We start from the raw sequence: 13,915 nt of genomic DNA on the forward strand, positions 1-13,915 counted from the left end.
TAGGTTATCCTAACCACAGAACTGTATATCTCTCTTTCCCTTTAAATTCAGTTACTTTTTGGATCATTTTAAAACTCTGCATAATATTTCCATAATACTTAAAAACAAGTAACAGTGCAACTTAATAATGTGCTGGCCGTTAAAACACATTTGATATCAATTTATTCCATGTTTATAGAAGCTACTTTTTAATTAAAAGTCTCAGCACAAAATCTGACCCAGGACCAAAAGTTATTTTATTTATTTGTCAAAATAGGTATCACCTCATGTCATTTATATTGTCATTTAACTTCGTAATGTTTTCAATCTTAACAAGTAACATGCTCCTTAAAGAGAATAAATCTGTCTTAAGCTTCTCCTACCCTATACCACTTAGTGCACAGTACACCATCATTTTGGATGGCTGGGAAACAATGGCTCTATTGACTAAAATTCAAAACTTGTATTCGCCTATATTTACTTCCCAGGAGGAGTTAGTTTCTTGCCTTTTAAAGTGTTTCCTTTTAAAGAGTCAGGGGACGAAGATGTAGACCCATTTGCCAGATTTTGAGGGCTTGAGACGGAGAATTCAAAAAAGGAAAATGACAAGTGTCTAGATAAGCTCACAGAGACAGGTGGGAAACGGATTCTAAATACTTAAGATTTTTAAAAAATAATTTACCTTAAAAACCAAGTGTTAGAATTCCTTTCAATTAAACAGCAAAGTACTATGATATACTCATTTTATCATTATTTGACTCTATCTCAATAATGAAGGAAAACATCAAAAGTAACAGGGCAGGGAATTCCTTGGTGGTCCAGTAGTTAGGATTCTGTGCTTTCACTGCCCAGGGTGCAGGTTCAGGTTCTGGTTGGGGAACCAAGATCCCACAAGCTGAGCAGTGTGGCCAAAGGAAAAAAAAAAAGGAGTATAGTGAAAGTGTATATGCAGTCATAGGATCTGGACTCAGATGGGGTTTGAATGCCAAAACCCCTTCTTCTGGTGCTGTCACCTGAGGCAAGTTCTTCTTGGTTGTCTCCTCAGCTCTAAAATGGTAATGAGAATAAAAGCATCTTTCTTTCAGGGTTGCTATAAACGTGAGTATGAGTAACAGTTTAATAGTGTGGCTGGCACATACTGTTGTTGTTCAGTTGCTAAGTCATGTCTGATTCTTTGCGACCCCATGAACTGCAGCACACCTGGCTTCCCTGTCCATCACCAGCTCCCAGAGCTTGCTCAAATTCATGTCCATCAATCCGGTGATGCCATCCAACCATCTCATCCTCTGTCGTCCCCTTCTGCTCCTGCCTTCAATCTTTCTCAGCATCAGGGTCTTTCCCAATGAGTCAGCTCTTTGCATCAGGTGGCCAAAGTACTGGAGTTTCAGCTTCAGCATCAGTCCTTCCAATGAATATTCAGGATTGACTTAAGCATTGACTGGTTTGATCGCCTCGCTGTCCAAGGGACTCTCAAGAGCCTTCTCCAGCATCACGGTTCAAAAGCATCAATTCTTTGGTGCTCAGCCCTCTTTATGGTCCAACTCTCCTCACATCCATACATGACTACTGGAAAAACCATAGCTTTGACCATATGGACCTTTGTCAGCAAAGCAATGTTTCTGCTTTTTAGAATACTGTGTAGGTTTGTCCTAGCTATTCTTCCAAGGAGCAAGGGTCTTTTAATATCATGGATCTGCATTGATTCTGGTGCCCAAGAAAATGAAATCTGACACTGTTTCCACTTTTTCCCCATCTATTTGCAATGAAGTGATGGAACCCCAATGCCATGATCTTTGTTTTTTTGAATGTTGAGCTCTAAGTCAGCTCTTTCACTCTCTTCTTTCACCTTCATCGAGAGGTTCTTTAGCTCCTCTTCACTTTCCACCATTAAAGTGGTACTATCTGCATATCGGAGGTTGCTGATATTCCTCCCAGCAATCTTGATTCCAGCCTTTGAGTCATCCAGCCCAGCATTTCATATGATGTACTCTGCATATAAGTTAAATAAGCAGGGTGACAATAGATAGCCTTGACATACTCCTTTCCCAATTTGGAACCAGTCCGTTGTTACATGTCCAGTTTTACCTGTTGCTTCTTGTCCTCCATACAGGTTTTTCAGGAGGCAGGTAATGTGGTCTGGTATTTCTATGTCCATTTACATATTAAATACTCAATAAAAGTAATAGCTATTTTTAGAACATATTTCTTTTCCAATAGTTTAACATGAAATAGAAAAAACATTTTTTCAATTTGTGATGTCCCTTTCCACAAATCATTTGCTGTACTATGGTCCACAGTGTGGCCAAATAAACCAGCAATATTGTATTATCACTTCCTTGCACTGTGAGACTTTGGCATCTGCTAAGTGAAAATCCCATTTTAATTACACATGAAGCACTATAAAAAAGACTGACAAAAGTTAATTTGCAAAACTTACTATTCCTGGATCAAAGTTTTCTCTTCCTAAGGCTATATATAGTATCATACGCTCTAATTAATTACCTTGTCAGGAAAAGGAAAAGAAGCCTCTCTCGTGAGGCAGGCTGATCTCGAGTACTGAAGTAGGAGTAAATCTGAAGAGCAAATAAGACGAGCCAGAAAACCATGAACAATACAGGGACTACCAGCTGATTCCACAGGGACATTCCCAAGGCTAGAAGGCCATACACCTCCACTACCTGAGTAAGAAAATAAGACAGGAAAACATCTTTTATCACTTCAATAAACACATTTAAACACAAAAGTGTTTAACCTGCAGTACTTAAAAACTGAATAGCTTTTCTTGCATATTCAGCCAAATTCCTTCAAAGTTAGCTCTATGCATACAATTAGAAAATAGCATGTCTTTTTAAATCTACTAATTTTACATTATTATTATTATTAGCAGTTGAAACACACTCATCAAATGGCAACAGCAAACTGCCCTAACAATTCAGGGATAATGTCAAAATAAAGTCACATTTGGAGGAAAACTACATCACAGGCAATTTGAAGAGGTTTGGCAAACTTATGTCGAATCAAAATGATCAGAACTAGTGTGAACAATGGGCTTTCCAGGTGGCACAGTGCGAAAGAATCTGCCTGCCAATACAGGAGACAGCAGAGACTTGGGTTCCATCCCTGGGTTGGGGAGATCCCCTGGAATAGGAAATGTCCAGTGCAGTATTCCTGCTTGGAAAATTCCATGAAGAGGAGCCTGGTGGGCTACAGTTCATGGGGTGCAAAGAACTGGACACGATTAAGCAATGGAACATAGAACACAGCATAGTGTGAACAATGCAATACTGCTTGCGGGGCTAGGAGGAAGGGAAATAGACAAGAATCTTCCAGAGTTTATTCAGGAATATCATGGATGAGAAGTAGTTTGACGGAAGACAGAATAATCACTGGAGAAGTTTACTCTCATTTGCAGCAAAGACAGTTTACAAAGTCTTTTCCCCCAGACAAATTAATTCCCCTTGCTCCTTCTGTGTATTTATCAAGTAACATTTCTCAAATGATTTGGTTTGCCAAGTGCATTAACACCAGGAAAAAAGGTATACCTAAAAAAAGTTTACTAAGTTACTATAAGTTAATAAGTTAGCTGTCTAGTTTATAGAACAATCTCATATGAGATTGATTAGAAGGAATTCTCAAAACCTGATTCGGCCTAAGAGTACAAATGGTTACCACGTTTCTGGAGTTACCAAGACAGGGACCAGATCCTGGTAACACAACAGAGTTCTGCCAGGTAGGTTACAAACTCTAACCTAAGCAGCCAACAGTCTTGCTAGAAGGCTCAATGTGATTCCAGAATGTTTCAATAACTATAAAGACCTTAAATGAAAATACACTGACTTGCAGATTATTCTCTATTTAAACTTTTTCATCTGTAAATCAAATGCCTTTTCTAAAACTGAAGCAAGAGTAACCCCCATTTTTCCTCAATTGGAAGATACTGAAAGAAAACAAATTGTCTAGCTTGCTGCAAAATTATTTATTAGCAGCAAACTGATTACTGAGAGGCACAGTACTTTTTCTCCTTTCCATTCAAGGAAAAGACCACTAAAAAATCTGATGGTTTCTATTTCTTGCCTAACCAATTCTTTCTAGGTCATGAATTTCATAACCTGTATTTTATTCCCAACTATGATGCTTAGTGATACATGAACCTTATGACAAACAAGAAGGTAAACATGGCGGCCGGAAAGGCGGCCGCCCCCTCGCCCGTCACGCACCGCACGTTCGTGGGGCACCTGGCGCTAAACCATTCGTAGACAACCTGCTTCTGGGTCGGGGTTTCGTACGTAGCAGAGCAGCTCCCTCGCTGCGATCTATTGAAAGTCAGCCCTCGACACAAGGGTTTGTTAAAAATTATTATAAAAAAAAAAAAAAAAGAAGGTAAACATGACGCTGTAAAACGGAGGCTTTGTCCTTAGGGTAATTAAATAAACAGTGAGTATCCAAGCAATATTTACTGAATATCTACTGCTCCTTACAAACTAGGGTAGCACCACAAGATTGAATTCAAATAAAAAATACATAAATGTGTCATCTTCACTCTGAATACAACAAACCTTCCCCATGAAGAACCTCTTTAATGAGACTGTGAAAATGATTTTATCTTCTTTGGAAGATCTACATTCAGGAAGAGTTGCTCAAGTTGATCGTTAAGAAAGATGAAGAAATCAGGAGAATCAGGCTAAGGTTAAGAGCTTACAGAATTTTCCTGGGAAATCTGCCTTTGGGGCCACAACAATAAGGAAAGGACTCACTTAGCAGTACCAGTATGGTCAGTCTGAAAGCTTCCTGTACCTTAAGGTCATGTGAACAGTAAAAAGGCAGAAGAGCATACCCATTTTAATACTCTCTTCATACCAATGTCAATTTTAAGAGCTATTCTATATACTGAAATTTATTGATTAAATCAAATAGAACTATTTCTTTCCTGAATTTCAGCTGTTTGTGACTGAAAATAATCCGTTTGAGAGCCAAGACTGAAAAAAGTAGGAGAAACAGAAGCACATTATGTTGGCAAAATCAATCCAAGGACCACATCTAAATGAAATCTGTCATATCACGGCCCAGAACTACTTAACGTCTTGGTCTAAATAAATAAACGTAAGGAAAATACATTAGTCACGCAGGACTATATCAGGAAAAAAACAGGAACTGACCTCTACACATTCAATTCTATATCACTCTTGTCTTTGTTATGGTAGTTACCAGCAAACGTCATCTGCCTGGCACTGAACTCCTTCAAATCTAATGGCTACCCTACATGTTAGCTACAACAGTAATTATCAGTTCTATCTTTCAGATAAGTGAACGTAAGTGACTAACCCTAGGTTACACAGCTAGTAAACAGCAGCATCAGAGTGAAAACTCAGACTGACTGCATCTAGATGAACTTACTACACTTTACTGCTTCTCAACAGAACTTAAAAATCTCAGATGCTCCTAAATTATGTTGAAAATAGTTACTATTTTCCAAGTGTCAAACATAACGTTACCACAACCATGACTGTGAAATAAAAGTGAACTAGATCTTTAATATACTTAATATTTATGTAGAATTTTATCTACAGTCTTACCTGAACCAACTCTCTGTATGCAGACTTGGCAAGATTATAAGGTACTAGAAGGTTAGACCCAAGAAAATAGAGAACTTCCAATCCAGTAAAAATCATAGCAAATTTGTTGATGATAACAATTGTCTCCAGAGGAACAAGGCAGAGGCGTGCTAGCAGAGGAAGCATGTGAGCTGAAAAGAGCCAAATCTGCTTCGTTTTCATGACACAGGAGCATAACGTACACACCACCAGCTGACCTAAAATGAGGGGGGTACAAAGCATTTGAGATTTGGTATCCACAAAATAAAAACACTGTCGATAATGATGATGACACAGCTTTTGAAGGAGTCTAATTAGGATCTCTTAGATAATATTTTAAATCAAATTTTAACTTCACTTGACCATAATTAAATGTTCACATGTCCTGTGAGTTTTGAGCACCAATTCCCTAGGACTGATCTGAGAAAAGCAGCACAAATATCCATTGGTCTTTATCACATTCCAGATGGCATATATAATATGGAAATTTTTTTAAATCTCTAATTCAGTATTACAATAATTCAGTTACTACTATATATATTTAGCTCCTTTTACAAACGCCCTCAATATTTAACTGTTCTAGTCTAGAGGTGAAAGTATAAAACCCAAGAGATACAATAACTTGTCTAAAATCATGCTGTGACAAGACTTATTCTGAGGTTTTCAATCTTTAACTGCTTTTATAGGACCATGGAAGCCTTACCGTATGGCTCAATAATGAAAAATTAAAACTCAAAAAGTTTAAACAACAAATTCTTACAGAGGATTGTGCATGATTATAGAAAGTTAGGAAGTACAGAGAAGTAAAAAGGAAAAAAACAATCCATCTCCTACAATCCTGCCACCCAAGTTAGCACTGTTAAGGTCTTGGGCTTATTACATAAAACACTGCATGCAAAGCTGTAGTATTTTATCTGAAACCTAGACAGTGCTCAAAAAGAACTATCCATATTATTTCTTACCTTTTCAGTTTATTCTATGCATGTGATTATACACAAATGTTTTATATAAAGATGATTATAATGTACATACAATCAGCTCTTTTCATTTAAAACATATTATGCATACACCTAACTAATAAATACATATATGTGTGTATATATAAATATATATGGGCTTTTTAGTTAAAAAAACTGAACACATATGATAATATTAGCACTTGACTACCTTCAAATATTTTACAATTATAAAATGCTTTGTTATGAATAAGCTTGTACATTTATGACATCCTTGTATAAACTACTTGGAGGACATTTCCTAATGTTTTCTAGCCTAAATTCCTACAAGACGGATTACTGAGTCAGAGGAAACATTTTTTAAAGCTTTTGACACATATGTCAACTGCTCTACCGAAACAAAACACCCAGTGTACAGGGTGCCCCTTTTTCCACCTATCTGCCAACAGTGAAAATAATTTAAGAAAAGGAAGGGTAAAAATATTTCCTAATTTTTTTTTAATTTGTATTTTGTCCATCACTAGTAGCACTGAACATTACCAGTTAAGTATATAAAAGCACTTGCAATTTTTGACAAAATGCTTGTTCACATTCTTTGCCTATTCTACTAGGATATGTAGACTTCTGTTGTTTGAACAAGATATTAACCTCCTTTATCATATAATTGTATTTTCCCTATTTATCATTGGAATATTTTAGTAACTTTTTTCTCTTATAATATAAAAGTTTTTATTATAAAGAGTCAAATCTGTCCACCTTTTTAACAGTTTCTACTTTTGGTGCCATGGTTAATTACGTGGCTCCCCCTACTCAAGGTTATACAAGTAATCACCTATATTTTCTTTTTTTCTTTAATTAAAAAATTAACATATTTGGAAACTGTTTTACAATAAGATAAAAAGCAAAAATCTAAGTTTGTTTTTTCAGATGTGTAGTTAGTTGTCTCAAAACTAGCTACTGGAATCAACCAATTCTTTTCTCATTAATTTGAAATGCCATTTTGGTATACTGCAAAATCATCAGTGTATTTGTGTCTGCATTGGAACTTGCTATTTTTTTTTTTTTCAGTGATCTTCTCTGATGACAGTACACACTATTCCATTTCATTGACTGGACAAGTCTCCTCTCAGAATTTCTCAGAAATTCTTGAACACGTTATCTTCCAAATTAAGAATCAGTCAAATTCTCTTCCTTCTTGCCAATGAAAAGCAAAACAAAATACATATTTTTTACCATCTTATTCATGCTTTTTTGTTGGCCACACTGCACGGCATGTGGTACTTCCCTGAGCAGGGATTGAACCCACACCCCCTGCACTGGAAGCACAGAATCTTATCCACTGGACCACCAGCGAAGTCCTTATTAATCCTTTATTCTATTTTTAAATTTTTTTATTGGAATATGTTGATTTCAAATCAACATTTTTATATTTTAATTTGTGTTCTATTCATATTATTGTTAGAAGAATACAAAAGTGGCAACCATTTTTACACAAAGCTGAAAATTTCTTAACAATCTACTAAGCTGTATGTAACATATGTGGTATTTTCTCCCACAAAGTATTAATTTTAGTCTTTAAAGAACTGATACTCAAATCACAAGAAAAACATTCATAAAGGTGTGAAAAAAGAGAAAAACTCATAACAATGAAGAAAACCGAGAAGAGAGGCCACTTAATAAGTCAACAAAATTTTAGGGGATAGAAAACAATAATTAGGCCACTAGTCTTTCCCCAGCAGGGGAAGACTGAAGTTTGCTCTTTGGAAAGGCTGAAACAGGCTCCTGGACACTGTGCATACCCAGGGCAGAGGTGAGGTGCGGTGCCCAAATGAAAACAGGAGATTAAAAGTCTGTACCCACAAAGACGATAGCTCTCTAGGTCTCCAAACACCACTGCCACATTTACTGCCATTCAGCTCTTGTCCCTGGCACCAGTTCCCCCTATAGGAGATAGATTCTTCTTCAGGAAACTGACCCAAGTCCAGTGAAAAGACTACAAATATGCACACTTAGGGGGTCCCCCCAATAAGGGTCAGTCCCACCTGAACATCAACTATGAAAAACACCAGTTGGTATGCCTTAAAGAGATTACAACTGGCAACTTAATAATTCACTTTAATACAAATGACAACAGAAGGATATTTAAATAATAACCAGGTGATTCTAATTCAGGCTTAAGAACTACTGCTGTCCCATGTAAAGCAAAGACCAAAACAAAGACAAAAAGAATCTCAGAGAAAATGGAAAGAATGCAAGGAACAAGAGAAAGCTTCAAAGTAAATAATATATCTAAGAAATTAAAAAGACTGTTACAATAAAAAGAAAACAAACCCCAGGATATTAAAAATATATATATAACAAAAAAAAGTTGGGAAATCTCAGAAAGTGAAACAAAAAACAAAGAGAGACAGAAAAAGGAAAACAGAACAGTAAGAAAGTTAGGGGTTCAATGTGGGAGAAAGCTTATCCAATTAAAAGGATTTCCAGAAAGGGACAAAAGAGAAAACAGCAGGGAAGAAATTATGGTGAGTTGCAAGAAGAGAAGCGTCTGGGGAATGATGCCTGACAGGAGAGGAGTGGTACAGGAAAGAGTAGATTTTCATCATAATATTGTGGTATCACCCCCAATAATTTTTTAAAATTGTGTTTATCAGTCGGACACGACTGAGCGACTGAACTGAACTGAACTGGACTTTTAAAAATAAGTATATTTCTTTGATTAAAAAATTAGCTGAAAAAAAAAACTAAAAAAAAAAAAAAAAGAAAAAAAAATTAGCTGAAACTCTGAAAAAATACTTAAGAGAAAGTGCTTTAATACTAGGAATATTTAGGAATTTTCATTTTGGCATGTCTTACTTTCACTGTACTCATAGCTATGATATTTAAAGTTCCTTGTTCCGCATGATGCAAACTTCCTCTAAGCTCTGAAAGCTCCCATAAGTCTAGGCCAGCACATTCAGTTCTCAGCTCTGAAGTTAGAGGCTTCATTTATCCTTTTTCACAGAAGAGTATGACTCATATGCTATGATTCTCTTGAAGGGAAGACCATTCCTCTTACTTAGGTGAAACAAGAAAAGAGTCATACTGTTAGTGGAAATCTTTCCGATAGCGCCAGAAAAATAGGAAGTTGTTCAACTTGATATGCCTATTCCAACTAACAATTCTGAATAAAACAAAATCACAATGTACTCTGGATTTCAGGATTAAGAACTATCTCCAAGAAGTCCATAACCCAAAGAAAGAATGGCATATTCATATTACTTAGTTTTTCATTAAAAGTTTATTAGTGAAATGGAAGAAAGGGAGTAGAAAGCTACTTTAAAATCAAAGTCTAAAGAAAAAAATGCTACTTAATAATTTATGGATTTCCAGTTAAATGAATCTTGGCTGAGTGAACACACTATCCTAAGCACCAATGGGAAAAATTTAGGGAAATATACAGATTTACACTAAATCATATCCACCATAGAATGAAAGAAAACACTCTGAATTTTCGAATCAGGCAAATATTTTCATACTTGGATGAAAATATTACCACTATTGAATATGTGGTAATATTTGGATGTTACCACTATTGAATACAGCCATGGGATATGGCCATAAAGCAACATTATTTTTGTGTTCTACTCTCTTAAAAAGCCACTCTTTGAGGCTGAGTGTTCTCCTGCCCCTATAATGCAAGTCCCATAACTTTTCTAAACTAGTACAGTTTGCACAATCCAATCTAATCTAATCTCAGTTGACGCAAAAAAAGCTCTGATTTAAAGATGAAGGTTTTCCTTTACTCCAGCTGAGGCTCCTATTGTTGTCGTTCAGTTGCTCAGTGTGTCCGACTCTTTGTGACCCTATGGACTGCAGCACACCTGGCTTCCCTGAGCTTTACTATCTCATAGAATTTGCTCAAACTCATGTCCATCACGTCAGTGATGCCATCCAACCATCTCATGCTCTGTCGCCCCCTTCTCCTTCTGTCCTCAATCTTTCCCAGCATCAGGGTCTTTTCCAATGAGTCTGCTCTTCAAATCATGTGGCCAAAGTATTGGAGTTTCAGCTTCAGCATCAGTCCTTCCAATGAATATTCAGGGTTGATTTCCTTCAGGAATGCTTTGATCTCCTTGCAGTCCAAGGGACTCTCAAGAGTCTTCTCCAGCATCACAGTTCAAAAGCATCAATTCTTCGGTGCTCAGCCTTGTTTATGGTCCAACTCTCACATCCATACATGACTACTGGAAAAACCATAGCTTTGACTAGACGGACCTTTGTCAGCAAAGTGATGTCTCTGCTTTTTAATAGGCTATCTAGGTTTGTCACAGCTTTTTTTCCAAGGAGAAAGTATCTTTTAATTTCATGGCTAAAGTCACCAACCACAGTAATTTTGGAACCCAAGAAAATGAAATCTACCACTGCTTCCACTTTTGCCCCTTCTACTTGCCATGAAATGATGGGACCAGACCTATGCAACTCAATGAAGCTATGAGCCCACCATGCAGGGCCACCCAAGAAAATGAGTCATGGTCTACTGGAGAAGGGAATGACAAACCACTTCAGTATTCTTGCCTCAAGAACCCCATGAACAGTATGAAAAGGCAAAAAGATATAACTGGAAGATGAGTCCCTTAGGTCGGTAAGTGTCCAATATGCTACTGCAGAAGAGCAGAGAAATAGCTCCAGAAAGAATGAAGAGGCTGGGCCAAAGCAGAAACGATGCTAAGTTGTGAATGTATCTGGTTGTGAAAGTCAAGCCTGATGCTGTAAAGAATACTGGATAGGAACCTGGACTATTTGGTCCATGAATCAAGGTAAGTTAGACCTGGTCAAGCAGGCAATGTCAAGAGTGAATATCAATATTTCAGGAATCAATGAACTAAAAAGAACGGGAATGGGTGAATTTAATTCAGATGACCATTACATCTACTACGGTGGGCAAGAGGCCTCCTTTGGGGTCACAGAAAACCAGCAATTGTGAGAGGGAGTAGAGAGCTTATGGCAAGCTTCTTCCTCTTTGCCAGCACAGAGGTATTCTTCCTGACTTACTTACCCACAGTTGAAGCAGGCAGGCAAGGAGAGGGAGAGAAGTAGAAAATTCTTACTGGACTATTTTCTTACAATGATATGGTATTGGTGCTCTCTACAGCTGAAATATTTAAAATGGCTTTCCTTTCTCCTGGGCATTTTTAAGTGTTTTCCTGATTGTTCCCATTACCATGGATCTCTCATCTGCATGACTTTTCATGCTTGTTATATACCCTCCTCTGGCTCCTTTTGGTTCTTTCTTCAGCTCCAGGGAATCTGGAAGTACAATGCCTGTTGGAGTCTTCTCATCTTTTTAAGGGCCCTCTTGGAAAGACCTAAGAAAACTCCATTGACTCTTGGGACCCTCATCTAGTCCACAGGAAACTAACATTCTTTGCCTACAGAGATTAGATGATACAGGAGAACCTCACAAGACATTTTCACTTCACAGTTAGAAACTCAACAGCCAGCCAGCCCACTAGTGGCCTTTATATCAGATTAGAAATAATAAGAGCCATATATGTAATATTTAATATTCTGGTAGCATCATTTTATGAAGTTAAAAAAAGGTACAACTGATTAACAATATATTTTATTTAACCTAATGCAACATCTGATGGATCATCGAAAAAGCAAGAGAGTTCCAGAAAAACATCTATTTCTGCTTTATTGACTATGCCAAAGCCTTTGACTGTGTGGATCACAATAAACTGTGGAAAATTCTGAAAGAGATGGGAATACCAGACCACCTGACCTGCCTCTTGAGAAACCTGTATGCAGGTCAGGAAGCAACAGTTAGAACTGGACATGGAACAACAGACTGGTTCCAAATAGGAAAAGGAGTACGCCAAGGCTGTATATTGTCACCCTGCTTATTTAACTTATATGCAGAGTACATCATGAGAAATGCTGGGCTGGAGGAAGCACAAGCTGGAATCAAGATTGTCGGGAGAAATATCAATAATATCAGATATGCAGATGACACCACCTTACGGCAGAAAGTGAAGAAGAATTAAAGAGCCTCTTGATGAAAGTGAAAGAGGAGAGTGAAAAAGTTGGCTTAAAATGCAACATTCAGAAAACTAAGATCATGGCATCCGGTCCCATCACTTCATGGCAGACAGATGGGGAAACAGTGGAAACAGTGGCTGACTTTATTTTTCTGGGCTCCAAAATCACTGCAGATGGTGATTGCAGCAATGAAATTAAAAGACGCTTACTCCTTGGAAGGAAAGTTATGACCAACCTAGACAGTATATTAAAAAGCAGAGACATTACTTTGCCAACAAAGGTCCGTCTAGTCAAGGCTGTGGTTTTTCCAGTGGTCATATATGGATGTGAGAGTTGGACTATAAAGAAAGCTGAGCACTGAAGAATTGATGCTTTTGAACTGCGGTGTTGGAGAAGACTCTTGCGAGTCCCCTGGACTGCAAGGAGATCCAACCAGTCCATCCTAAAGGAGATCAGTCCTGGGTGTTCATTGGAAGGACTGATGTTGAAGCTGAAACTCCAATACTTTGGCAACTTGATGTGAAGAGCTGACTCATTTGAAAAGACCCTGATGCTGGGAAAGATAGAGGGCAGGAGAAGGGGACGACGGAAGATGAGATGGCTAGATGGCATCACCAACTCAATGGTCAGGGGTTTGGGTGGACTCAGGGAGTTGGTGATGAACAGGGAGGCCTGGTGTGCTGCGGTTCATGGGGTCGCAAAGACTCGGACATGACTGAGCGACTGAACTGAACTGAACCTAATGCATCACAAATATTAGGGCTTCCCTGGTGGTTCGTAAAGAATCTACCTGCAATGCAGGAGACTCAGGTTCAATCCCTGGGTTGGGAAAATACCCTGGAGAAGGAAATGGCAACCCACTCCAGTCTTCTTGCCTGTGAAATCCCATGGAGAGAGGAGCCTGGCAGGCTACAGTCCATGGGGCTGCAAAAGAGTCTGACACAACTTAGTGACTGAACAATAACAATGATCCTAAATATTATCATATAGACATTCAATCTATACCAAAAAATGAACAAGACATTTTGCATCCTTTTTGTACTAAGTTTGATTTGGACTAGTCACATGCAAGGGGCTCATAAGGCACTTATGGCTTGTTTTGGATGGTGCAGCTTTAGATTTTGCAGACCTAGGTCAGACATCAGTCTGCAGGATCCCTCCTAAGCCACACACACAAAAAAACTGGGAGTTTCCAAATCGTCCCCCTCTGAATTCTCCACATGAGAAGGGCTGGGAAGGTATTTCAGAGAAAATAGCTATCTAAAGAAATTCTCCTACAAATTCCAACATTAAACCTCTTAACACCTTCTACATGGGTGAGTTTAAGAAACAGATACAAGATTCCTCTCACTTCCTTTTTGCAAT

General features: G+C 37.9%; 1 protein-coding gene across 27 annotated transcripts in view; it reads right to left on the minus strand.

Moving 5' to 3' along the window:
* Window positions 1–13,915, minus strand: part of RNF145 (ring finger protein 145) — a 116,719-nt gene that overhangs the window by 17,529 nt on the left and 85,275 nt on the right. For all 27 annotated transcript variants that reach the window (XM_081500550.1, XM_081500548.1, XM_081500551.1 and 24 more), the window contains 2 exons: window positions 5,553–5,788; window positions 2,482–2,657 (listed from right to left, as the gene is read on the minus strand). In XM_081500550.1, the coding sequence (XP_081356676.1) occupies window positions 2,482–2,657; window positions 5,553–5,788 (412 nt within the window). The remainder of the gene's footprint in view (window positions 1–2,481; window positions 2,658–5,552; window positions 5,789–13,915) is intronic.

This window comes from Giraffa tippelskirchi, chromosome 6 (assembly GCF_054371585.1).
Source record: "Giraffa tippelskirchi isolate mGirTip1 chromosome 6, T2T-mGirTip1v1.2.pri, whole genome shotgun sequence".
Lineage (NCBI taxonomy): Eukaryota > Metazoa > Chordata > Mammalia > Artiodactyla > Giraffidae > Giraffa > Giraffa tippelskirchi.